The sequence below is a fragment of the Canis lupus genome, chromosome 11 (assembly GCF_003254725.2).
Source record: "Canis lupus dingo isolate Sandy chromosome 11, ASM325472v2, whole genome shotgun sequence".
NCBI classification, from domain to species: Eukaryota; Metazoa; Chordata; class Mammalia; order Carnivora; family Canidae; genus Canis; species Canis lupus.
Genome location: NC_064253.1, coordinates 49,521,917 through 49,549,074, shown reverse-complemented (window position 1 = coordinate 49,549,074; position 27,158 = coordinate 49,521,917). Strand labels below are relative to the sequence as shown.

Genomic DNA, 27,158 nt, shown 5'->3' with positions numbered 1-27,158 from the left:
TACACCTGTATTATATGAATGAGATATATTTTCTTTATTCTTGGTACTAGAATAGCACAAGCCATAGTAGGCATGTAGTAATTTTTTTTAAAGATTTATTTATGATTTTAGAGAGTATGAGGTGGAGGCAGAGGGAGAGAGCATCTCAAGCAGACCCTGTGCTGAGCATGGAACCTGATGGAGGGCTCGATCTCATGACCCTGAGATCACAATTTGAGCCAAAATCAGGAATCAGATGCTTAACTAAGTGTACCACCCAGGCGCTCTGGCATGTAGTAATTTTGAATGAATGATCAAATGAGTGAAGACAAAAGGTGTATAGTATAGTGATTACAACTCTGTTCTTTAGAATTGATTCAGATCCTTTCTCTGGCACACATTGGTTATGTGGCTTGTACATGTTACCTATTTTTTCTTAAGCCTTAAATTTTCTTTTCCTTAGAATGGGAGTTACTGGGAAAATTAAATGCGATGATACAAGTAAGACATTTAACAAGTACCTAGTAGATGGTATGCACTTGGTAAAGGGATGCTAAACACCAGAGGATTCAGAAGTATAACACCAGGCCTAGCCCAGGGTAATGATCTAGAGACCTGAGTTTTCTGTGTGGATGGGCAGTGATGCAGGCTGTTTACAAGGAAACTGTAATTTTATTTGGAGAGTGGACTTATATCCACATTTAATTTTCAGGGAATTTTTAAAAAGATTTTATTTATTTATTTATTTATTTATTTATTTATTTATTTACTTACTTACTTACTTACTTACTTACTTACTTACAGAAAAAGAGACAGGCAGAGGGAGAAGCATGCTTCATGCAGGAGCCCGATGTGGGACTTGATCCCGGGACTCTGGGATCACGCCCTGAGCCGAAGGGAGGCGCTTAACCACTGTCCCAATTTTCAGGGAATTGTGAAGATAAATTGATCACACCCAATAGCATAATGTAGAGAAGAGAAGAGAATTCAGTGAAGACGTCCCTAGAGGAGGTGGGACTTGAAAACTGAGAAGGATTTAGGATTCTAGGAAGGAAGAGAGGGTATAATCCAATGCCAGGAGATCGTATTGAGAATGACTTACTTGGGAGACATGACTCAGTACAACATACCTGAGGATTATATTTGTGTGTAAGAATAAACATGAGCCTGGGGAAAGGGAAGGATGGGGCTATTTCTATGAAAGGAAATAGGAGATGACATAAGTAACCTTTGTGGGATTAGAATATGAGGGTCTTAACCTCAATCCTGGGGAATTAGGGACTGATCAGGGCTGGGTTGGATATCATGGTAGCCATCCGCCACATGTAGCTATTTAAATGTAAGTTAAAATCTGAGAAATTTAGTTCCTCTGTTGCACTAGCTACATTTCAGATGCTTGATTGTCACATGGTGGCTATATTAGACAATGAAGGTTTACAACACTTCCATCATTGCAAAAAATTCTTCTGGATGGCACTGTTCCATGTTACCAGATTGCTGGGCTTGTGTGGTCTGTCAGATTACTTTGGTTCCTTAAGATATAACCAGAATTTTTTCCTGACCAATCCCTACAACTCTGAGATGAAAAGTAGAGAGTTGGAAATTTATTTATCCACAATAGATGGATTTATCCACATAGTTATGAGGATGGGATTGCCCAAAGAGAGGAGCAAAGGACCACATAAAAGGAGCCGGAGCAGGGGAGAGAAGGAAGGGAAGAGAACCTGGATAGGATTATCATCTGGTGATTCACTTGCAAATACATATTGTATTGTTGTATGCCAAGTATTAATTACTGGAGATAAGCAAAAAATGGGCTTGACTTCTGTCAAAGAACTTGCAGTTTATGGAGTTTTATCAGATGTGGACTATAGTAAAGATTCAGGGGCACCCATCATTATGTATTCCCCATATTCTAAAATGCTTCATTCATAGAAACTGGAACCGGAGGCTAAAATGGGTCAAAATGTTGCTTACAGTTAGTTACATAAGCATTGTGCAGTCTCTGCTTTAGTTTCTCAAGAAGTAGTAAATAGGAACATCATAACTTCAGAACTTTGGTAGGAATGAATATGTGAATGGCAGGAGGGGTAGTTCCTATTATCCTGCAACAGCCAGCCATGCTGTCATCTCCCCATCAGATCCCTTCCTGTCCCTGCTCTCAAACTGTGCTCTCTCCAGATTTCTTTTATTACTGTGAGTAGTCAGTCACTACATGACTTACTTCTCAAAGCCTGATGAAGACATACTTCTCAGTCCATTACCTGCACATTCATCAGTTTCTAGCAAGTGCAAACAGATGCTCCTCTGAAAGCAGCATTTAAAAGTGGGACTTGCCTGTAGCACCATCATCATCTGAGGCTGTAGGTTTGGGATTTTATATTTATTTATTTATTTATTTATTTATTCATTCATTCATTCATTCATTCATTCATTCATTCATTGATTCATGAGAGACACAGAGAGAGAGAGAGAGGCAGAGACACAGGCAGAGGGAGAAGCAGGCCCCATGTAGGGAGCCTGACGTGGGACTTGATCCCGGGGCTCCAGGATCACACCCTGGGCCAAAGGCAGGCGCTAAACTGCTGAGCCACCTGGGCTGCCCTGTTTAGGATTTTAGATTTACAGCTCCCTTTCATGCTGTTGCATCCACTCCTTCACAAAGACCTGCTGAACTTTTGGACTTCACTCTGGCCCACGTTGTATTGACAACCTTGTGACTAATCTCCGACTCTAGACCTCTCTGCTCCAGCCTGCCTACACAGAGCTCGTTTCACTTCTCTATGCAGCTCAATAACTTGGCAGTTGTCTCTTGTTGATGTGAAGTCTAAACTTTTCAGCCTAGTGTTCCAACATCTCTGGTATTTTTTGGTGATTCCCTGGGGCAGATCCTCTTGGTCAACCAGCAAGGTCTGCCTTCCACCCCTCACCCATGGCTTATTGCTGAAATCTGTTGTCACTTGTGCCTTTTTTTTTTTTTAAAGTTTATTTAAGCATTCTCCACTCTCAGTGTGGGGCTCGAACTCATGACCTGAAGGTCAAGAGTTGCATGCTCTTCCGACTGAACCAACTGAATACCCTTGTCACTTGTGCTTTAAAAATGGAATATGAGACGCCTTGGTGGCTCAGCCGTTGAGTGCCTGTCTTTGGCCCAGGGCGTGATCCTGGAGTCCTGGGATTGAGTCCCCATCCGGCTCTCTGCAAGGAGCCTGCTTTTCTCTCTGCCTGTGTCTCTGCCTCTCTCTGTGTCTTTCATGAGTAAATAAATAAAATCTTAAAAAAATATAAGAATGGAGTATCCCCTTCCACTTATTTTTTTCCTTATCAGTCCTCTTGGCCTTTTCAGTTGGTTGGTTTCCAAAGCCTTTCCTGACTGATCGAATTTCTGTGACTTTGCATCTCCTCAGCACACATTTATTTGCTCACTCTGCTTTGTGTTATCCTTTCTTTTTTTATTTTATTTATTATTTTTTTTATCCTTTTTGTAAATTAATTTATTTGAGAGAGAGAGAGATAGCACAAGCAAGGGGGAGGGGCAGAAGCAGGCTCCCTGCTGAGCAGGGAGCCCTACAGGGGGCTTGATCCCAGGACTCTGGGATCACGACCTGAATGGAAGGCAGATGCTTAAATGACTGAGCCACCCAGGCACCCCATCATTTTCCTTTCTTTGCAGATGGTAATGAAACTCTGGTTTTTAAAAATCTTGTTCCTTTTCTTTTCCCTTTGGACATAAAGCTTGTGCAGAAGGCCTGATAAGTGCTACCTTGCCTGCAGGGCACGTTTCTCAGAGCATTAGAGGCTTGAGCAATATAGGCTTCTGGAGTTGAGGGAGGCATCCCAAAGACCGTATGTCCCTGCCTATAATTCCCTGCTCTACCTCTCTGGGTAATCTCATGCTCTCTCTTTGCCTCACCTTCTCTGCCATGTTGATGCCTCAAATATATACATTCAGTCCATTACTCTCCCTGAGTTTTCTACCCATAATATCTACCTTGACCTGTGGATCTTCCACAAGCAACTTAATCTGTGTTTCAATCAGAAATCATCCCTTCATCTGCTATTTAACTTCAAATTATGTCATCATGTGTGTTTCTCATTTCGGTTAATGGCTATTACCAAATTAGAAGTCTTGATATAGGTCTCCCTTGACTCCTTTGTCATTTCCCAGATATAGTCAGCAATTAAGTCTGTCTTCACAGTTTCTTCTGGATCTTCTTTCTTTCCATTCCCTTTGCCCTGCCTTTGTTTCGGGTCTTCTCTCTCTCCCAAATTTCTTGTCTCTTTTCCTTCTACTGATACTCTGTGTGGCCATAAAGGTTGTTTTCTTTGCTTTCTCTTTTTTTTTTTTTTTTTTTTTTTAAAGATTTTATTTATTTATTCATGATAGTCACAGAGGAGAGAGAGAGAGAGGCAGAGACACAGGCAGAGGGAGAAGCAGGCTCCATGCACCGGGAGCCCGACGTGGGACTCGATCCCGGGTCTCCAGGATCGCGCCCTAGGCCAAAGGCAGGCGCCAAACCGCTGCGCCACCCAGGGATCCCTGCTTTCTCTTTTTAAAAATTTATTTATTTTGGAGAGAGTGAGCGCGTGGAGGAAGTGGTGAGCAGGGTGGGTGAGTGAGGAGGGGTAGAGGGGGAGCATCTCAAGAACCCAATGCAGAGCTCCATCTCACAGCCCCAAGATCATGACCTGAGCTGAAATCAAGAGTTGAAGCTTAACCGACTGAGCCACTCAGGTGCCCCTAAAGGTTGTTTTAGAAAGAAAACCAATTCCTTCACTATTGTGTGCAGCTTGTGTATTGCACAGAGGTACCACATTCACACTTTAGACACTGGAGGGTTGTATATTTATAATGACAATCTTCTGGTAGGGAGGAGTAAACTATATTGTTCTAATATTGGTATGATATCATGATTAAGGAGGGAAACCTTCTAATACACTTAAAGATGCCTATGGACTGAAGAATATCCTCTATTCTTATGTCCTTAATTCTCTGCCAGGCAAACTTCTCATGCTTTAAAACTCAGCATAAATATCCCTTCCTCATTAAGCTGTTTTTGATATTCCTTACAAGAGTCAGTCATTCCTTTCCCTGGGCTTTGCCGTATCTGGTTAATCCCTTTTTATGGTGTTTATCACATTATATTGTAATAATTGATATATGAGTCTATTTGCCCCAATATACCCTAGGCCCCTCAAGGATAGGGACAATGTTTAATTATTCTTTTATCCTTGGCATGTAGGCTAATGGCCAGCACATAGAGTATATCAATAAGCATAAGTATTTGATTGCTAGCATGTTTTAGGCACAGAGGTAAATACATACATTATCTTATTTAATTCTCACAACAGCCTCATGAGTCCTGTCATCATCATGTTTTACAGGTGAGAAAATTGAGACCTAAGTGAAGTCATCTTGGCCGCAAGGTGAACAGGTGGTAGATGGCATGTGTGGTGGTGCTGGGGTGTGGCCCTGGAAGACTTGTGCTAAGCTTTCCAGTGATTCTCTTTTGATTTTTCTCCCAGAGTAATGATGCGGATGTGCTGGTTGGTGAGACAGGATAACCAGCACCAACGAATCAAACTTCCACATTTGGAAGCAGTCATGGTTGGGCGTGGCCCAGAGACCAAGATCATTGACAAGAAGTGTTCTCGACAGCAAGGTAATTGGTCATAGCAATGTGCAGATTACTGTGTTTTGTTCCTCAGGATAATGATAACCAAAGATGCACATTTCCTGGATGCTATTGGTAGAAACTTTCTGTCTGCCATAAACAAAACTCAGGAACTGAGCTCTTTTAGCTAATATCAGGGCCTCATTCACCCCTGATTCTACCCTCTGGAAGTAGCTAATGTTGGGAATAGGCAAGTTCCATCCTGTTACATACAGAGTGGTGGGCATGAATCCTGAACCCTGCTTTGCCCAGGGAGATTCCTCATTGAGCAGTGAGACAGTTGAATTCTGGGGTCTCCAGCCTGAAACCATGTCTGAGAAGTGATGGGATGGTTTCCTCTTTTACATAATACCTTACACAGAAGGGGTTATTTTTATGACAATGGCATCTAGCTCTTGATTGGAGCCCGATGTGGGATTTGATCCCAGGACTCTGGGATCACGCCCTGAGACGAAGGCAGACGCTCAACAGCTGAGCCACTCAGGCGTCCCTCTGTTGGACATTTTATGGAAGGATTTTGAGCCCAGCCACCTGCATAACAGGTGATTTTGCTCATAGGCCTTTGAGGAAACCCCTGTCAAGTTGCCTCCTGAAGTGAGGCTTCATTGTCCTGTAGGTAGAAATATGAGCAAGTGCTTGGCTCTTTGTGGCATTTAGATTTAACTTTTTAAAATCTCTTTCAGTACAGTTGAAAGCAGAATGTAACAAAGGATATGTCAAGGTAAAGCAGGTACGTGTGTTTGTAATTTGGATTTCCATTTTATACTTGATGATTTTCTTATGCTGTTGATTTTAGAGTATTTTCTTCTATAGCCAATAAAAGCTTCTCTGTCATGTGTGGAAGTGATGGGGTAATATGAGTGAACATTAAGCATGGTGCCTAGCATGCTATAAATGGTTAACATAGCAGTGGCTATGCTGCTAATGGAATTATTGCTTATCATTGTAATTATTTTCTGATTATTCTATAGGTAGGGGTCAATCCCACCAGCATTGACTCAGTCATAATTGGGAAGGACCAAGAGGCGAAGCTGCAGCCTGGCCAGGTTCTCCACATGGTGAATGAACTTTATCCATATATTGTAGAATTTGAGGAAGAGGCAGAGAGCCCTGGCCTGGAAACACACAGGAAGAGAAAGAGGTCAGGCAACAGTGATTCTATAGAAAGGGATGCTGCCCAGGAAGCTGAGTCCAGCACAGGACTGGAACCTGGGAGTGACTCTAGCCAATGCTCTGTGCCCCTAAAGAAGGGGAAGGATGCACCTACCAAAAAGGTGAGGGTGGTGTGCTTGATAGATGATGTGGGGATTAAATGAGATATAAGGACTGCTTGATTGTTTTGTACACTATAAAGCCCAGATATGTGTAAAGGGTTATTAACCATGATGAGGATTATTAACCATGATGAAAGAGTCATTTGTTTGTGTCACTAATCACTTGGGTGAATGTCCCTTCATGTACTTTTCTCTTGAATTCCTGAGGTAAGCCACTTGAAGGTAGGGAGATAATGGTGGTATACTTAACATTCAGCTGCTAAAATAGGTCAGTCATATGTTTATCTGTAGAAGGTTAGCATTGGAACACTGTTCATAGACATGAGATTTGAGTACTGATGTCAAAGTGGAAATGTAGTTAGGCTGTAGATGGAGTGGGAAAGCACGAAGAAAATGCAGTTCACACTGGCATTTCCAGCCTTCCCCTAGACACACAGCTCTGAATCCTGTATAGGAAGAAAGTAAAGCCAGCTTAGATTAATTATAAAGGCAAACGACTGAGTAAAGGAGATATAGCTTAATTCTTAAAAACTAATCTTAATCCTAAGTTTGGTTGGGCTTTGCTGATGTACAATATTAACTAATGCCAAATACAGCTATTGATATTTACAATTTACTTTGCCCCTTTTTGTTTCAGGAATCATTGGGCCACTGGAGTCAAGGCTTGAAAATTTCTATGCAGGATCCCAAAATGCAGGTCAGAATAAAATTTTGGCATTGAAATAAACTTCATATTTTAAGTGACTTTTCCACAGAGGTCATAACGGCAAATGAAAACAAAGGAGATCAGTCCTTCTGAATGAGGTTTATTAGACTGTTTTGTGAGAACAAGTGGCTTTTCCCATTGTCAGTAAGTTAGCAACTGGAATTCTTTGGAGAAGCTAAAGTTCTTCAAATGAATATCCTCTCTTCCTGTTCCTCCTGAACTGGGTGCTATTAAGGGAGATTGTGTTAACCTTACTGGAGTTTCTTTCAAGGGAGTGTCAGGTAATGTACTGTGACTGTAGTTAACTGGGCTGCCTTGAGATTAATAGTTTGGTGTCAGTCTGGGAGGATTCTTTGAGTTCTTAAATTACATCCTGGGTGACAAGGGGTCAGATCTGATAGGGCTCTTGGAATACATTGTGTCACATGGCCTACTGGATTAGGATGAGAAGGGTGCATTTGAACTAATGCTTGCACGGATGTTACATCATATCCTTAGGAATTATTTTGTACTGTGCATTTTCTGTGTATTTTTTGTAGTGTGGTGGTTGCAAACACAGACTCTGGAGTCAACTAGACCTGGTTTGGAATCCTAGACTTCCCACTTAGTTAACTGTGTGACTGTGAAAGACACTCACCAGGTCTCAGCTCCCATTTGACAAAATTGGAATACTGAAATCTTTTACATAAAATTGTATTGGGAATTAAGTGAGTTAGTGAATATTATAGCACCTGGTATTCAGAAGATGTGTGGTGGATATCTGTTTCCTTCTCTTGTGCCCCTCTGCCAGGTTTACAAAGATGAGCAGGTGGTGGTGATTAAGGATAAATACCCCAAGGCTCGTTACCACTGGCTGGTCTTACCATGGGCTTCCGTTTCCAGTCTGAAGGCTGTGACCGGGGAACACCTTGAGCTCCTCAAACACATGCACACTGTGGGGGAAAAGATGATTGCAGATTTTGCTGGGTCCAGCAAACTCCGCTTCCGATTGGGTTACCATGCCATTCCCAGCATGAGGTAAGTGTTGTGTCTAGTCCTAGTGCATTCTGGTTCTGGCTAGGTGGACAGATGGATTCCGCCTGGGTGTGCTGATAGAGTCCCAAGGCCCAGAGGAGTAGGGTGGGATGTTTCCAAGGATGTGGGCTGAAACTTCCACCCTTCTGCCTGATTTGACATATGATTTTTTTCCCCCTATTTTTTGTTCCTGTGACTTTTACTAGATTTTTCAGAAGCATCTATAAACCCCTAGATGACTAAGGACCATTGCCCTGAAGGAGACTGACTTTTGTCATGACAATTCAGTAGATCTAAGATTTAAAGTAAAATGAGAAGGATGCCTGGTGGCTCAGTGGTTGAGCATCTGCCTTTGGCTTGGGGCCTGATTCCAGGGTCCCAAGATCGAGTCCCACTTTGGGTTCCCTGCATGGAGCCTGCTTCTCCCTCTGCCTGTATCTCTGCCTCTCCCTCTGTCTCTCATGAATAAATAAATAAAATCTTTAAAAAAAATAAACAAAATAAAATGAGATAAAAATGTAGAGCCTGTTTGCATTAGGCTCATACCCAGAAGGATTCAGAAAGGAATAATTGAGTCTTTTTAAACAATGCAAGCAAGGCAAACCTCCATAGTTTTTTGAACTAAGCAACAAGATAAGCAGACTAATTGGATTTCAGAATTTTTTTTAAATTTATATTTGTTCATTTGTTTTTTTTTGGTGATAAGATATGCATAACAAAATTTACCATTTTAATTTTTTTATTCTTTATTCTTTTTTTTCTTAAGATTTTATTATTTTTTCATGAGAGACACAGAGAGAGGCAGAGACATAGACAGGGAGAAGCAGACTTGTCATAAGGAGCCTGATTGGGACTCAATCCCCAGGTCTGGGATCACACCCTGAGCCAAAGGCAGACACTCAACCGCTAAGCCACCCACCCATTCCCCATTTTTAAATATATAGTTCATTGGTGTGAAGTTCGTTTACTTTGTTGTGCAACTGTCACTGTCATTTGCTTCTAGAACCTTTTTCATCTTCCCAAGGTATCTCCCATTCCCCCCATACTCCTTGGCAATTACCATTCTACTTTCTGTTTCTATAAATTTGACTACCTAGGTGCTTTATATAAGTGGAATCATAGAGTATCTGGTTTTTTTTGACTAGCTTATTTCATTTAGGATAATGTCTTCAAGGCTCGACTATGTTGTAGCATGTGTCACAATTTCTTTTGGTTATTTTTCTTTTTAACTACCCAGCGTTCTTCACATTTCACTCAGGTAATTATGACTTGTATTACGGGCCATTTGAACCAAATGACATTTTTGTGCCACTTTTTTTCCCCCATCAGTCCTCTTTCTTTTAAATTGAGACATAAGTTACATACAACAAAAGCATAATATTTATAGTTTGGTCCATTTTGACAAACATATATGCCATATAACTATCACTCTGTTTAAGATACAGAACATTTCTGTCATATCCCAGAAAGTTCTCTTTGCTTCTTTTTCAATTAACCCTCCTCTCAGCCTTCAAGTGTTGTTCTGATTTCTTTCTGCTAGGTTAGTTTTGCCTGTTCTAGAACTTCATATAAGTGGAATCGTACAATGTGTATTCTTCTGTCTGACCTTTTTTGTCAGCGCTATGATTTTGATATTTGTGTATATTGTGTATATCATGCACATCTTTTTTTTTTGCTCTTCAATAAGTACCTAGAAGTGAAGTTGCTAGGTCATAAGGTAGATGTATGTTGGACCTCATTTAAAAAAAAATGCATTTGACCCTTGAACAACATAGATTTGGATTGTGCAGGTCCACCTATATGCAAATTTTTTTGATATAGTAAAACACTATAAATATATTTTCTTTTCATTGTGATTTTCTTAACATTTTCTTCTATTTTACTTTATTATAAGATTTCAGTATATAATAAATATAACATACAAGAACATGTTGATGGACTATATCTGTGAGACTTCTGGTCAATAGTAGGATATTAGTAAAGTTTTGGGGGAGTCAAAAATTATACTTTTGTGTTTTTGATAGTGTAGAAGTCAGTTTAAGGATCAACTGTGTGTGTGTGTGTGTGTGTGTATATATATGTATATAATAAAGATATTATTTATTTATTCATGAGAGACACAGGCAGAAGGAGAAGCAGGCTCCATGCAGGGAGCCTAGTGTGGGACTTGATGCCAGGACTCCAGGATCACGCTGTGGACCGAAGGCAGGCGCCCCCAACCACTGAGCCACCCAGGCGTCCCAACTGTATATATTTTTTATTGTTAAAACTTTATTCAAGAATTTAGGGGAAAAGTCACCCATAATCATAATCCTGTTTCTATAGTGCTGCACAGCCCATGGCTAACAGAACCCTTCACTATGGAATGCTTTTCACATAGTAATCATGATGTCCATACCTTTTTCTTTTTTTTTTTTCAAGATTTATTTATTTATTATTTATGATAGACATAGAGAGAGGCAGAGGCACAGGAGGAGGGAGAAGCAGGCTCCATGCTGGGAGCCCGACGTGGAACTCGATCCTGGGACTCCAGGATCGCGCCCTGGGCCAAAGGCAGGTGCTAAACCACGGAGCCACCCAGGGATCCCCTCCATAGCGTTTTCATAAAATAAATTACTGTTCTAAGAATGTTTATTTATTTATTTATTTAAATTATTTATTTATGATAGTCACAGAGAGAGAGAGAGAGAGAGAGAGGCAGAGACATAGGCAGAGGGAGAAGCAGGCTCCATGCACTGGGAGCCCGACGTGGGATTCGATCCCGGGTCTCCAGGATCGCGCCCTGGGCCAAAGGCAGGCGCCAAACTGCTGCGCCACCCAGGGATCCCCTAAGAATGTTTAAAAAGAGCTGTGGAAGGTGTGGGTGGGAAGCAAAATGAGCAGTAAGTTGCCACTTACATATCCTTTTATTATTTATTTATTAAAAATATTTTATTTATTTATTCATGAGAGAGACACACACACACACATAGAGGCAGAGACACAGTCAAAGGGAGAAGCAGGCCCCATGCAGGGAGCCCGATGTGGGACTCAACCCGGGGACTCTGGGATCATGCCCTGAGCTGAAGGCAGACGCTCAACCGCTGAGCCACCCAGGCATCCCTACATATCCTTCTATGATCACTATAATTTTATTTTTTTTTAAGATTTTTTACTTATTTATTCGTAGAGATGCAGAGAGAGAGAGAGGCAGAGACACAGGCAGAGGGAGAAACAGGCTCCATGCAGAGAGCCTGACGTGGGACTCCATCCAGGGTCTCCAGGATCACGCCCTGGGCTGCAGGCGGCGCTAAACCGCTGTGCCACCAGGGCTGCCCGATCACTATAATTTTAAATAAACACTATGGAAAGGAAAAGGTAACACATTTTTTTCCTTGTAAAAGTAATATATTTTCCATTGAGAAAATATTAAAAAAGTATGAAGCAGAACAAAGATTTTTCCATAATATCACCACTAATTAAACTCTAGATCTTACTTAAATTTTGCCTTTTTTAAAAAATGTTTTCTGTTCCAGGATCTAATCCAGGATACTGCATTGAATTTATTTGTTGTCTCTCCTTAGTTTCCCCTAACTTGTGAAACTTCCTCCTCCTCTCCTAGTTTTTATGACCTTGACACTTTTGATAAATACTGGTTGGTTTTATAGGATGTCTCTTATTTTGGTCATCTGTAGGCTTTGATGTAACACAATGTTTCAGAGAAATTACTGACCAGAAAAGACATATCATACCTCTAGAAAGAAAAAGCATAGTGTATTTTCAATTCCCAATGTGTACCTTCTATATTTTTTCCCTAAGTAAAAACAAGACTCTACTGATTTCAGTTGGCTGTTGTGGTTTTAAAGTATGAGCTATAGACTGTGTTTTTCTTTTTTCTTTTTTTTAAGCACAATTTTTATTTTTATTTATTTTTTATTTTTTATTTATGATAGTCACACAGAGAGAGAGAGAGAGAGAGAGAGGCAGAGACATAGGCAGAGGGAGAAGCAGGCTCCATGTGCCAGGAGCCCGACGTGGGATTCGATCCCGGGTCTCCAGGATCACGCCCTCGGGCCAAAGGCAGGCACTAAACCGCTGCGCCGCCCAGGGATCCCTAGACTGTGTTTCTGTACTAATGTGTGGCGCTTATTAAATACTTTTGTACCATAAGTAAATTTGGAAGTACATTGCAAGAGAAAAAATTTTTTTTCAAGATAGATTGAGTTTATGCCTTTTTTTTTTTTTTTTTTGCCCCCAGAATACCACAGAAGTAATGTTGCATCCTTCTCAGTATATCATATTAAGGAGCACATGATGTCAAGATGGCTTATTACTCATACTAACCTTGATCACTTTGTTAGGGTGATGTTTGCTAGGTTTCTGTACTCAGAGTTACTATTTTTCCCTTTGTAATTGATGAATGTTTTGAATAGTTAAGGACTATGTTAGTATCCTGTTTCTCCCCAAACTTTTGCCCAATGACTTTAGCATTTATTGAAGGTCTTGCCTGCAACAGTTATTACTATGATGTTTACCTAATGGTGATTTTGTGTTTCCCTCATCCTCTTTAATTTATTAATTAGAATTCTTCTGTATGGAAGAGTTGCCCTTCTCCCCCAATATGTAGTTAATCAGTTATTTATCAGTGTGGACTCATAGATATTTATTTTATTCTGTAGGTTTTAATTTAGTCTATCACTATTTGTTTTGTTGCTCAAATTGTTCTAGTTTTAGTCCTTGGAAGCTCCTTTAGGCTGGGTCCTATATTATTTGACATTGCCCCAACATTTTTTGAGCACTTTTTTCTGGAACAAAATGTACCAGGCTCATCCTGTATTTTTCTTTTTCTAGCCCTGGAATGAACTTTTAATTTTATTTAGTTCCTTTTATTGGAGAATGATATTTATAAACCAAGACTTGAATGCTAGGTTTCTATATTGAGAGAAGTGGTTGATTCCAGGGTGTCTTTGCTCCTAGGTCCTTTTGGCAGATAGAGCCAGGAAATACATACATGAATCCTAACCCACACAGATACACATACCTCCCTATTTCTTTCTATACCTACTGTGTATAGAAAAACACAAGTTTATAGTAATATCTCTGGCTCCAGTTCAACTGTGCAAGGTTCATTCTTGTCTCCCCCTTTCCGTTATTGTAATTTCTTTCTCCAACAGTGAAAACTCTGGCTCTTACTAGCTTTAATAAATTCACTTACCTGTTTGATCTTAGTATATGCATAAAATAGTTGCAGAATTGCTAACTCTTAACCCTGTGAGAAAGACATTTACTCATAGTATTTATATACAGTTCTTTCCATCTTTACAGTGTCCAAACTACTATTTTCCAAAGTTCATTTCACCAATTATTTTATTCCTGACCCATTTCAGTGTGGTTCCCTTATTCGTTTGTAATACTGTTAGGTTTATTTGGTACTGCCCATATTCCATTTTGGATTCCTGCATATATTGGTTGGTTTTGATGATTTATTGGTGGAATAGGAAATATTAATGATTCTAAGAGTCAGATTCACACAAAAAGTCACAATGGGTTTAGCAAGTCCAAAAAGAGAACTCTTGGTTTTCTGCCCCAAACTTGCTTCCCCATCTCTGTAAGTGGCACCTCCAAACCACATCCAATCCATTAGGAGGTCCTATTGGTTCTATTGCAAAATATATTCCAAACACTACAGCTCTAATCAAAGGCATGATTATTCTGTAGTAGCTTCCTAACTCATCTCTGTATCCATTGTTACCCTTTTTATAGTCCTTTCTCTGAGGGGCAGGCAGAGTGATCTTTTAAAAATGCAAATCAGAGACACTGTAAGCAGAATACAGTGCAGACCGCTTGTCAACCTGTAAGACTCTTTATGGTCTGGCTCCTACCTAGTCTCTGCTCCTCGGCTCCAACCATTCCAGCCATATGTATCACCTTTCTGTTCCTCAGTTGCACCAAGTTCTTTCTCATCCTAGTGTCTTTGCACTTGGCCTCCCCACTCCCCAAAACATTCTTTCTCCAAATTTTTACTTGCCTGACTGCTTTCTCATCTCAAATCACTGCCTGGGAGTGGCCTTCCTTGAATATTCTAGTTAACATGGTAATTTTTACCCACTCTGTGTCCCATTTCCCTGATTTATTTATTTATTTATTTTTCTTAGCAGTGTTAATGATTTGAATTTTCTTCATTTATTTTTTAAAATTTGGCTTTCCTTATTAGAATATAATTTCTAGAAGGAGAGTGGCCTTTCTCATTTTGTTCACTGCTAAATTCCCAATGCTAGAATAATGCATGGCTCTAGTATAGGTACTTAATAGCATTAAATCTTCTTTAGTGAATGGTTGAATGAATTGGATTAAATGGAAACACTAGCAATATTTTCTATACCCATACTTTTACTCTTTGTCATTTTGATTAAGCCATAGTTTTTAATGGATTTAATGGTCATTTTTTTTTCTCTCTCAACTAGCCATGTACACCTTCATGTGATCAGCCAGGATTTTGATTCTCCTTGCCTTAAAAACAAAAAACATTGGAATTCTTTCAATACAGAATACTTCCTAGAATCACAAGGTAAGCAGTGTTCTTTAGTTTTCACATTTATTTCATTTTCTCAGCTATTCTTAATGCTTGATTTAGTTGTTTCCCTAGCTAATAACCTGGCCTCAAAAGCCCATGTACAACTTTGTGTCCCTGTAAGTAGAGACCTATTAGAAGAAACTGGATTCTTTGGATTAAGTAGGATTGCTACTTCTTGGGGGCACATAGAAAGCTGTTATGTCAGAGTCAGAAACACATTCTATCGTAACAACAGGGGAACTTAAAAGCTTATTCTGAGAATTATTGGAGTTGATGGATGTGAAAGTGCTCAACAGTTGTCTCTTTTGCCATCAGCTGAGTAGGAGCTTTGGGGGCTGCCTCATGTCAAGAGTGGTTAATTAATAGGGGAGGGCTTGAGTGTATGTAGAAGGAAGCATTTCTCAGTGTGCATACTGTGGAGCCTCAGTATTGCTGGGGCATTAATTATGGCAGCTACCACTGACCAACTTGGGCTAGCCAGTGGCAAAGCACTGTGGTAATAAGCCTTTGACATAATAACATGGATTGCTTACAGTGTGTCCCAAAGGAATGTAATCATCTCAAAATCAGGTTGCTCAGATTTATAATCTGATCAAGCCCATTTTCCCCACAGTGAGTTTAACCTCAAATTTACTAGCTTTAGGATACCTGGCATATTTTTATTTGGAGTCATATTTGCTTTTCTGAGGGGATGGGTATCTTATATTGGTTTTCCAGAGCAGCTGGGCTCTAAACTTTTTCTTTGCTTGCAGCTGTGATAGAGATGGTACAGCACGCTGGCAGAGTGAGTGTCCGAGATGGGATGCCTGAGCTCTTGAAGCTGCCTCTCCGTTGTCACGAGTGCCAGCAGCTGCTGCCTTCCATTCCTCAGCTGAAAGAGCATCTCAGGAGGCACTGGCCAAAGTGATTCTTTGGAGCCTGAACTTTTGCAGCAGGTGTGGCTGATTGTTTAGAAGGAATTCCTGGCACCTGTTCTGGATTGCTTGTGAACTTTTATTTCTTGAATTAAAACATGCAGCCTTTTTTTTTTTTTTTTTAAAGAAAGTTTCTGTTCCTGAGTGGCTACAATATAGGGTGACTTGAAGTAGTTCAGGAATGGGGAATTTGGGTTTGTCATGAATGTGTTCTCTGGTGATGGTGACTGGGACAGGCCTACCCCTCAGTCTCTAGGATTCATGTCAGGTCTGACTAATGGGGAGCAAAGCTGTGTTCAGACTGACCTTATGCAAGCTATGGAAGCAGAGGGTGGGTTATATATTTCTGTTCCATACATTTAATCCTTCCTCTGCAGAGGCATGTGGTACCCTTCATCAGAGCAACTGGAGACGTCTTGTATTTATTCTGAAGGCACTAATTGACCTTGTTCCCTGATGTTAATCTGTTCTGTAATATTCTTTCTCTTTCCTTTCTTCATGGAGAAACTTAGTTGCTTCTGTCCCTTTCATTCTTTTCTATCCAAAACAACCCCTGCTTCCGTCTTAGGAAATGTGTCTCACTAGTTCTTACTCACTTTGAGCAAACAGGCTATGTGAGGGGGTGGAGAGATGGGGTTTTCTTCTAATATCAGGGTTCCTGGCTGGTAAGGAAATACACAGCCAAAAGTTCATTATGGTTCAGCTGTCAAGTCTTCTTGCTGCTGCTGGGATTTTTTGTCAAAAAACAAAGCTTATTTGTTTGAGCAGCTCTCTTAGGTAATTGAAAACTTTTGAGTTCAGGTGATGGTTACAGATTTTGTTCTGATGCATGCAGAGGTCACTGTTGACTGAAAAGTTGCACAGAACCTCATAGCTTCATTTTGCACACAGAACAAATTTGGATGGCATTGTTGGAGCAAGTCGATTTTTAGATAATGTCAGAACTGAAGGTAAAGAGAAATCTAAAATGTTTTTGATTATGTTGGTGACCTATTTGAGAATATGACTTTTTTTGCTCTTGAGTTAAAAAAAAAAAGAATACTCTTAATAACTTTTTTTTGGGCTATCTGGGTGGCTGCTGGTTAAGCAGCTGCCTTCAGCTCTGGTCTTAATTTCAGGGTCCCCTTGTTAGACTCCCTGTACAGCAGGGAGTCTATCTTTCCCCTCTCCTTCTGCCCCCTTCCTGCTCATGCTGTCTCTCTCAAATAAATAAATGGAATCTTTGACCAAAAAATAATAATTTCTCTCTGGAGAAAACCTCAATCCATAGAGACCACATTTGACCTCAGTCTTTTACAAACAAGATGCTTCAGTGGTTTCTTGGTGAGCATAGATATAGTCATAATTAGCAGTAATTAATGATTACAGCAGGTAACATGCTCAACTCCTGTGTGTCTGGGCATTTTGCTAAATGCTTTGTTCAAATCTCATTTATTTCTCACTGTGTGTAATTCTATGGGGTAGGTACCATTGTTACGATCCTTTAAAGGATAAGAATAAAAAAATTAAAAAGAGGTAAGAATAATCTGTAAAGGTTGCAAGGCTTCAAAGTTGGTCTTGGTTCTGGTGCATCAGTCTCAGTTTCCCTGTTAGTTGAAGAATATAAATGTATTACTAACCAGGAGGAGCCATAGACCCCCTAGGAGCTTTTGGCCTGGGCTGACCAAATGTTCTCCATGGCATTTCAGTGATTTCTCTGAGGACAATCAGTTCCAGTTTAAAGTCCCTTTTCCACATCTGGTGCCTTAAAGGCCCTAGAAACCTTAGAATACTTTCTAAAGGTATAATCCATGGATGCCTGATACCAAAATTGCTAGTTCCTTTTACAACATGTAAACACCTGGTCTCTACCCCAGACTACTGGGGCCTATGAATCTGTATTATAAAGCAAACATTCAGGGGAGGTTTGGGTGGCTCAGTTAGTTAAGTGCCCGACTCTTGATTTTGGCTTGGATTATGATCTCAAGATTGTCAGATTGAGCCCTGAGTTTTGGGCTCTGGGCTGAGCATGGAGCCTGCTTGGGATTCTCTCCTTCCCTCTCCTGCTCCTCCCCTGGCTCAAGCGCCTGCAGGCGTGCTCTCTCTCTCTCGTCTCCTATAAAAAAAAAACATTCAGGATGACTGTTACACATAATAAAATTTGAGAACCACAATATTAAATGAACTCTGGGCTTTTCAAAGCATCTTGCATTTCTGAAACTCTCGGATTACACTGTTTCCTATGAAGATACACACCATCTTCTGGTTGGTTTTCTGGGCTAGTTGCAGGCCTTCTTCCCTTTGCAGGGTCAGTTTTATTTCATAATACAGGGAGACGTTGGGCATTAGATAAGGGAGAATGACTGCTTATAGGGAGTGGCTCTTTGTTTCTACAGGGATTGGAGGGAGACCCTCGGATCCTGTGCTTTTAGGGGCAAGGCCTAGAGCTGATGACTGTCCCTCTTCAATGGCTCACATCCCCTCCTGCTCAGAGGGCAGTCCCAGAGGTGTGGCCTGGGATCTGCAATGAATTCACCTAGTTCCAGAGCATATATATACATATTTTTTTCCCTCTTCTGGGTCCGTGTCTGAAATAACCAGCTACAAATGGTCCTTTTGTGGACCAGACTATAGTTGAGATGGTCACTAAGAGTCCTGGCAGGTTCAGGGTTGTTTCCTGGAGCCTGGCATCCGGTTGTCAATCACATAGACTAGATATGGCTGGCTATCAGAAATTCAGGGCTGATCTCTGTCAGAATTGCCCTAATTGCCTCTCTCTATCCCAGTAATCCCAGTAACTATAACTTGGAGATTTCCACAGAACTCTGAAGATTCTTCCATAGACTAGATTAAGAATAATATGATGAAAGCCATGAAGTTTACTCCCTAGAATAATGTATATATACAAATTTTATGTACCCTTGAAGTGCTTCCATAGACTCCCCAGGGGTCTGTGGACCCCAACTTAAGAACCTCTGCTGTGGAGAAAAAGGTTGTCACCATGCGTCTGGGATTTTGGGAGGTGTCTGGGATCACTATGGAGGACTAGGGGAGAGACCTCATCTCTAGAATGTCCCTGAGATGCTCTCCTTTGATCTCAGTGCTCCTCCCTCAACTCTTTTGGCAAATGCACATCCTGGGGGCTTCTGGCTTCTGAGTTCAGTTAAGCCACCACAATGAGACAGGAATCTTGGAGATAGAGAAATCCTCAGCAGATCTGAGGGATTCAGGAACCCTGGCTGACAGACCATGAACTATCTAAAAGGCAGTGAAGCTACACTACTAAAACCAGTCATCTGCATAAATAGATCAGCTATATTGTGAATGTTTCCCAGGATAGTGGGAGTGGCAATATCTCTTGGATACAATATGTTAATAGTACAAACTGTGCTGGACTCCATAAGTAATCTCTGACTAAGGCAGATATTTCTTAGAGGCCTCAGCCAATGTACTTGAGAATTGCAGAACATTTAGCTAAACTTCAGGTATGGTGCCCAGTGAACCTTTTAAAAATAGGTATTGCAAAAACATTCAATTTCATTTTCCACCTAAACAATGATGCTATATAGTTTAGCATATTGATACTAAACTAGAAATGAGAATATCTGAAAAACTGCAACCAAAGAGAAACTATATTACAGTGTAATATGTGAGATATAATGAAGGGAAATTTGGAAGAGTAAGGTGACCATCTCTACATTTTTTGTTCAGCCAGGCTATTCTGTGATCTTGAATAATAGAATTTTTAGAAGAGCAAATGTGAATAATGACTTCAACAGGCCAGAAAAAGGGTATGAAATATTGACATATACAGACCTCATGCCACTCCCTCTCCCAAGCGGGCTATTGTTACATTATTACTAGAAAAAAATGATTCTTCTTTGCCTATTTATCCCAGATTTATTATTGTGTTATAATTGAGTGGAGTCTTCTCAAGGTACACTGATGTGAAGGAATAGAACAAATGCATATAACTCACATTTGTGACTTCCAAGTTGTATTTCCTCCATTAGGGACTACCTTCTGCCTTAGCCCATCATAGCCAGGCAAGACAGCAGTTTTATTAAAATAAAATGGTCAAATATGAGTGGTTACTTCAACTCTAACCCAGAAGCCAGATTTGTAATTGAGTTCTTTTACTGCTTAAAGAAAAGATAGATAGGATGACAGTGATGAACTGGAACCTGAAACTGAGGAAGTGAATGCTTTATATGAGAGCATGAAGAGTAGAACTTAGTTTATAACAGATCTTAAGTTGGAGCTGGAAAAAGAGCTTTCAAATTCCATTAGACCTCTCTGAACTGGAGTGATTCTTTCTTTCTTTCTTTCTTTCTTTCTTTCTTTCTTTCTTTCTTTCTTTCTTTCTTTCTTTCTTTCTTTCTATCTATCTATCTTTCTATCTATCTATCTAAGCAAACAAACTTTACCATCAAGGAATGGGTTTTGGGTTTTAGAGTCTACTAGTGATTAGTGTTCCGATGCATTATTAGCATTATTTAGACCATTGTTGAATGACTCATCAAATCAGAGGCACACTCAAGTGCCTGAATGTTCCCTTGTCAGCAGCTGCTCTCTATCCATACCTTAGGAAAAGGAATGGCCAGCCAGGCTGTGGAGCCGTGGGAAAGGAGTTTGGAAGTTTAGACCTCTTGGATTCTGGGCCACTCACTACTCAACTCCTTTTGTCTGCTCCATTTTTACAAATTTATTTTGAGATCATCTATTTCAACTTCCTCAGTTTTTAGAAGGCAACTGGGACTTGGGAGATTTAAGGGGCTCATTTAGCAATTAAAACCAGATCTTGGCCTTTATTGCAATCCTCTCCTTGACTCTTCCCAAATCCTCTTAGGTACAATTTTTTTTTTTTTTTTTTTTTAGTTTGTGTAAACTTTGCCCCCAACATGGGGCTCAGACTCATGACCCAAGATCAAGAGTTCCATGCTCTACCCACTAAGCCAGCCAGGCACCATAGATACTGACATTTTATTTGAGAATAAGGATCAGCTGCTCTCCTAAGTCCTACTTGCTTCTGTCCTGCCTCAGGATATTTTTTTTGTGTGTGTAAATGTAGAGTAGAAAAAAAAGTCACCTTAGGTTTATGTTTGGGGCTCAACTCTGTTCCATGTTAGCTGTGTGGCACTGGGATAGTCATTTAGGCCTCTGGCTTCAATTTCATCTGTCAGGTGGAACTAAAATATGTATCTCCCAGGTTGACTGAGGATTAAACAAGCATGAACACAAAAGGACTAGGCACTGGGACAGTCCAGCACTCAATCCTAGTTCTCCACTGCCAAACTCTAACCCCATCTGATCTATAAAGCCTTGGTGAATAGTGGCTCAAACAAGCTATTTTCCCCTCTCAGCCTTGGTTTCTCATATTAAAAACCAGCACCTTGGATTAGATTATATTTAAAATCCCCCCTTGTAAGATTGGAGTCCTCAGTCTTCAGCTGGTCAGCTCCCACTGCTCTGTCCTCAGCCTTTTTTTTTTTTTTTAATTCCTAAGACTGAAATTGGCAGATGAACTTTCTAAAGTGCAAGAAATTCTTTGCACTTGTGCATTAACCTGTAAAGTAAGTTTATTTTTCTTTAAAGATTTTATTTATTTATTTATGAGAGACACAGAGAGAGACAGGCAGAGGCACAGGCAGAGGGAGAAGCAGGCTCCATGCAGGGAGCCCAACGTGGGACTCAATCCCTGGTCTCCAGGGTCACGCCCTGGGCCGAAGGCAGTGCTAAAGCGCTGAGCCACCCAGGCTGCCCTGTAAAGTAAATTTTAAAATAAGTCTTCATTCCCTCATTTTATGCTGATTCTGGACCCACGGGGGTCAGGGGGCGGGCAAAGGGGTTTAAATGATACCATTAGGCTCCCTTTTCATCTCTTAGTTCTGCTTCCGCTTCTCTGTGTTGAATCTTTCCAGGCAGCAGCAAAAAACAGCTTTGTACCTCAGAGTGAGAGCTCAATCCTCTCCACCTCTTACCCCTCCACATTTCTGCCAAAGCACAGAAGGTACCCTGACTTCTTTGCTTAGGCCACATACTGATCTCTAGACTAATCACTGTGTCTCTTAGGTGGATGGCTTATTCTGGCCATCTCAAGTAACAGGACCATGTTGAGGTGAGAGGTGGAGGGCCACACTAGAATTTCATGGAAAAGGGAGGAGCAGTTTGCAAAATAATAGATATTTACCACTCATGTGGACTGCACACATCATTCCCATATGCTGTGAGCTTTTTTGGCTCTACACTGTTGCCATGGGATCTAAGACTGAAAAGGAGGCAAACAATCCTGGACTTACGGAAGCTATAATTTGAAAAGTTGACCCAATCCGTTGCACTCACTACTGACCTGTGTTGTTTGCCTTGATTGTAAGAAAAACTGTATCATATATATATTTTTAAAGATCTTATTTATTAATGAGAGACACAGAGAGTGAGAGGCAGAAACACAGGCAGAGGGAGAAGCAGGCTTCATGCAGAGAGCCTGACGTGGGACTTGATCCCAGGTCTCCAGGTTCACGCCCTGGGCTAAAGGCAGTGCTAAACTGCTGAGCCACCCAGACTACCCTGTATCATATTTTCAAACTGATTAGTTACTGGCTAAGGACCTTTTGCAGAAATTTCCCCAGAAACTATAGGATGTACTCTTAAAATGCTAGTTGGAATTGCCAGGGTCCTAGGACACCTCCATATCGTGGTTTACCAGTAGATTATCAGCCTTTGCTTCTCTTTCTTTGGCTGCATTCTGGAGAAAGGAGGCCAGGGCCAAGGCAGAAAGAGGACTTTGAGGGATCCTTAAAAGCCAGTTGAGCAGCTGGATTCTTATCTACTATGGACAGCAATTCCATTATCACAAATATTCTCTAGGTTACTAAATACTGAGAGAATTGCCCAGTGACTAGAGAACAGAAACTTAGTTTTGCTTTCAAGAACCCAGAAAAGAGAAAATGTTCATAATAGAGTGAGGATAGGAAACCACCTCTGGCTGGTTAGGCATTAGGGAAGAGACCCAAGGTTTTAGAGAAGTCCCAATAGGTACACTTCAGAATTTTCTGCCTGAGAAGCAGCACACTGCAGGCAGGAGCTTTAGCCCATACTCCCGTCTGAGGCTGAGGCCCAGGTAACTGTACAGATGCCCCACCCAACATTATAAGCTGGGGACCCATTTTTTTTCACCAGACTATAAAGTTCTCTAGAAAAGATGCTGCTTTTGGTTCTCTATCAAGTACTCATGTCTACCTAGAACATAATAGGATCCCAATAAAATTTTGTTGAGTGAAATGAAACCTCATGTCATATTTTGAAAGCATAAAGAAAACAGAACTCTTTTCTGTAGCAGCTGAATTTAACTGTCAAGTATGTCTGGTGAGGCTGCATCTTTGGCTTTTAGAAACATATTAATCATCTAATTGCCACTGTTTATGGACAAAGTATTGCATGGATCAGAATTAGTGGAACATAAATATATGTTAATATTTTCTCCTATAATATTCCAGATAATATTTTCCTACATAACATTCCAGATTTTTTCTTTTAAAGATTTTATTTATTTGTTCATGAGAAAGAGAGAGAGAGAGAGAGGCAGAGACACAGGCAGGCTCCGTGAGGGGGCCCGACGCGGAACTCGATCCCGGGTCTCCAGGATCACGCCTTGGGCCAAAGGTGGCGCTAAACCACTGAACCACCTGGGCTGCTCTAACATTCCAGATTTTAATCTTTGCTAGCGGTAATTAGGGCTCCTGGGGTTTTCTGTATCTTTTCAAGGAGAGGTCTGTTTTTTTGGTTACAATCTTTGGCCACCAGATGGCAGCATTTGAATAATAAATTCTTAATCTGTTTCATAATCCAAAATTTAGTTTCACATAATACTTTTGTTTCAGAATCAGTGCTTCAACATAAAATGTATACTGTTTTTTTTTTAAATTTTTTTATTTGTTTATGATAGTCACAGAGAGAGAAAGAGGCAGAGACATAGGCAGAGGGAGAAGCAGGCTCCATGCACTGGGAGCCCAACGTGGGATTCAATCCGGGGTCTCCAGGATCGCGCCCTGGGCCAAAGGCCCGCACCAAACCGCTGCGCCACCCAGAGATCCCTATACTATTTTTTTTAAATAAGATTGATACATGTTTAACTGATGTCTTAATCAAGATAGAAGTTTGAGAGAAAACCAGAGTATAGGTAAGAAAACAAAACATCCATGATTGTTAAGGAGAAGGTGTTTGCCTGGAGGTTAGACTCTAAAATTATTTAGAGGGGGAGTTGAGACCTGAGTCTGAAATTTATCAGATGAGGGTCTTGAGGCATGCCAAATGCATGGTAGGTCTTGAAAATATGATAGCTTGTTTCCTCCCATTTCTTAATTTGACCTCAAGATTAGTAACTCTTCTTCTCATCACAAGTATAACTGGGAGCAGACATTTCTGGGCATATCCTTGAAAAGTAGTGTTATTTTTACATTGACATAGTTATTAAGTCTTTGATGGTTCGATATTAGAGGAAGCACTGTCAAAGCAAGACAAATGATACACAGTAAAGGGATATGTGTACATTTTCAAAAGCTCCTTCTGATATAAGAACCCAGTTTCACTTCTGTCCTCCAGCTCTTCTAAGACTTTTTGTCTTCTAAGCAGTCAGAATAAATGTCCCAGCCTCAACTAGTGCCAGAATATTAGAACTGGAAAGAATTTTACAAACCAGGACTTCTGACGTTTTGAAGGAATCACAGATTCAGAGAATTTGGTGAAAGGTATGTGCCGTCTCTCCAACCATTTCCAACAAATCAATTATTCATGAATTTCCTAGGGCAGAGGTTCTCAACTGGCATAGTGTGTGCATGCATGTGTGTATATATTCCTTAGGCCCTGATTATTTTGAACCATCTAGCAGGGCTTTTTTTCCAAAACACACATAGAAAGTCTCTCAACTACCATGGCAGGGCATCTAAAGCCCTTGGTACTTTGGGCAGACAAATATTTAGTCTCTTGCCCTGAGAATCTGCTAAAACTCTTTAATCTAGTAGCCTCTGATGCCCATGGAGTGGTTTGGGACACAGAAATGATTGTTATAACACCAGTGACAAACTTACATCCTTATTAAACACCAAGAATGTTTATATTCCCAAATTCATGCTTGGATAAAATATACTAAAATGTTAATTAGTGGTTGTCTTTAGATGGTGAGAATGTTGGTAATTTAGATTTTGCTGTATTGTGCAAATTTCTAATTAGCCACAGTGAATATATATTTGGGAATGTAGAAAAAGCATTTTATTTTTTAAATTAATAGATCACAAGGGAATGCAATCAGCATTCAGTTACTTATATTAATAGCTGATAAAGCAAAAACTGGCAGGGCACCTGGGTGGCTCAGATGGTTGAGCTTCTGCCTTTGGCTCAGGTCATGATCCCAGGATACTGAGATCTAGCCCTGCATAGGGCTCTCTGCTCAGTGGAGAGGCTGCTTCTCCCTCTCCCTCTGCCTATCCCCCTGCTCATGTTCTCTCTATCAGTATCTCTCTGTATCAAATGGATAAATAAAATCTTTAAAAACAAACAAAATATGGCCAATAATTTTAACAAGTCAAATCAGTTCTCTAGCCTCGAGAGGCAGAAAGACATCCTGCAAGGCCAAATTCCAAGCCTTCCAGAGAATGACACAAATGAAGGTAATTCAAACTGTGGATCTGATTTCCCTGTTACTAGATCTAGAAAAGTGGATTTTCTTCGTTTTCCCCTAACCTTAATCTCTGTCTCTTTCACAGAGACATCAACTAACATTGTTATCCTAGCAACTTCCTATTTGTATTTACAAATGTCTAGTAGCAGCCACTGAGGTTCCATAATTTCTTTTGAGTGTTTTGTTGATGTGGCATATTATATTAAATTCCGATATTGAGCCATCCTTGAGTTCTGGGAATGAACCCTCTTGGATCCTGAAGGCTACTCTTTCAATGTTGCTTGGACCCCAGGAAATATTTTTGATGGATGGGGTTGGGGAGAGTTCTATAGATAGGTTCATGTGTGAAAGCTCTGTGGCCTGGAACCCAGACTTCTGATAAAGTATCAGGAGAAGAAGGGGAACAAATGGGACCTGAAAATCAGGGGGAGAATGGTTAGGTGTTTGGCTTGCTGGATCAGTTCTCAGGATATATTTTGTGGTAGAGAATTCACATAACAGGGAGGTAATCTACCTTCTACATGATAACCCTACATTATAAAGAGGGAAGGGGGAGAAATATGAAAAAAGATTCATGAGGTAAACATTTGGGGAAGACTTTGAGGCATTTGTGAAGTGGGAGCTTTGGAGTGGTTTGGAAAACTGTGAATGAGAGGAGGGGAATTTGGAGAAGGATTTTTTTCCCCCTGGTTAGGAACTAGATCTCTTTAATGGTTTTTGATAGATGTGAGCAAAGATTATATACTCCTTTTTTTGGGGGGGGGGGGATTTTGATTTCTGTTGTTCTTGATTCCATTTCTCATGTTTTGCATTATGTGTTTCTTCATTACATTTGTTAAATGTTTTGTTATGTTATTAATGTTATTTTTCAGAAAAGTCATTCTTGGATTTGTTACTTCCATGATTCTCTTTATAATTTGTTTGTTTTTGTCTTATTTTTTCTCTTTATTATTTTTTTCTAATTTTTTGAGTCAAATACTGAGTTCATATACATTAATATTAAAACATGTTTTTTCTTTTTATTAATTGCATTTTAAAAATAGCAAAAATATATAAGACTGTGAATTGAATGCTGGGTTGGAGCTGAGACTTATGGAGATGGCCTTGGTTGTTGATAACAAAGAAGTATTTAATCTAATTTCAATACCTGAACCATTAGGTTTCCTTGTGTCTGTCAGAGAAGGCAAAGTTCAAGATGGTAAAGTGGAAATGGCATATTATCCCTAGGATAAGGTTTTGTTTCTTGTATGTTTCACAAATATTTTTTCTTCCTGTTCTCCTAGAAATGAGTAATTATATTAGGGTCTTCTCTCTTTTCTCTTTACCTGCACCATGATCATGAAACAATATTACCCAGGCAAGGATCTGCCATTAGTCCTTTATTTTAT

At 40.3% G+C, this 27,158-nt stretch overlaps 1 protein-coding gene across 20 annotated transcripts in view; it reads left to right on the top strand.

The window, feature by feature from the left end:
• Window positions 1-26,792, top strand: part of APTX (aprataxin) — a 53,393-nt gene extending 26,601 nt beyond the window's left edge. For 8 of the 20 annotated variants that reach the window (XM_025432915.3, XM_025432912.3, XM_025432913.3 and 5 more), the window contains 8 exons: window positions 5,365-5,406; window positions 5,506-5,642; window positions 6,338-6,384; window positions 6,626-6,928; window positions 7,566-7,625; window positions 8,425-8,651; window positions 15,092-15,195; window positions 15,954-26,792. In XM_025432915.3, coding sequence (XP_025288700.1) covers window positions 5,510-5,642; window positions 6,338-6,384; window positions 6,626-6,928; window positions 7,566-7,625; window positions 8,425-8,651; window positions 15,092-15,195; window positions 15,954-16,108 — 1,029 coding nt within the window. In that variant the 5' untranslated portion in view covers window positions 5,365-5,406; window positions 5,506-5,509 and the 3' untranslated portion in view covers window positions 16,109-26,792. Of the gene's footprint in view, window positions 1-5,331; window positions 5,415-5,502; window positions 5,643-6,337; window positions 6,385-6,625; window positions 6,929-7,565; window positions 7,626-8,424; window positions 8,652-15,091; window positions 15,196-15,953 lie in introns of those variants that run through there. The other 12 variants (XM_025432914.3, XM_035697108.2, XM_049091852.1 and 9 more) reach the window with 6 other exon arrangements.
• The last annotated feature ends 366 nt before the right edge of the window (window positions 26,793-27,158 follow it).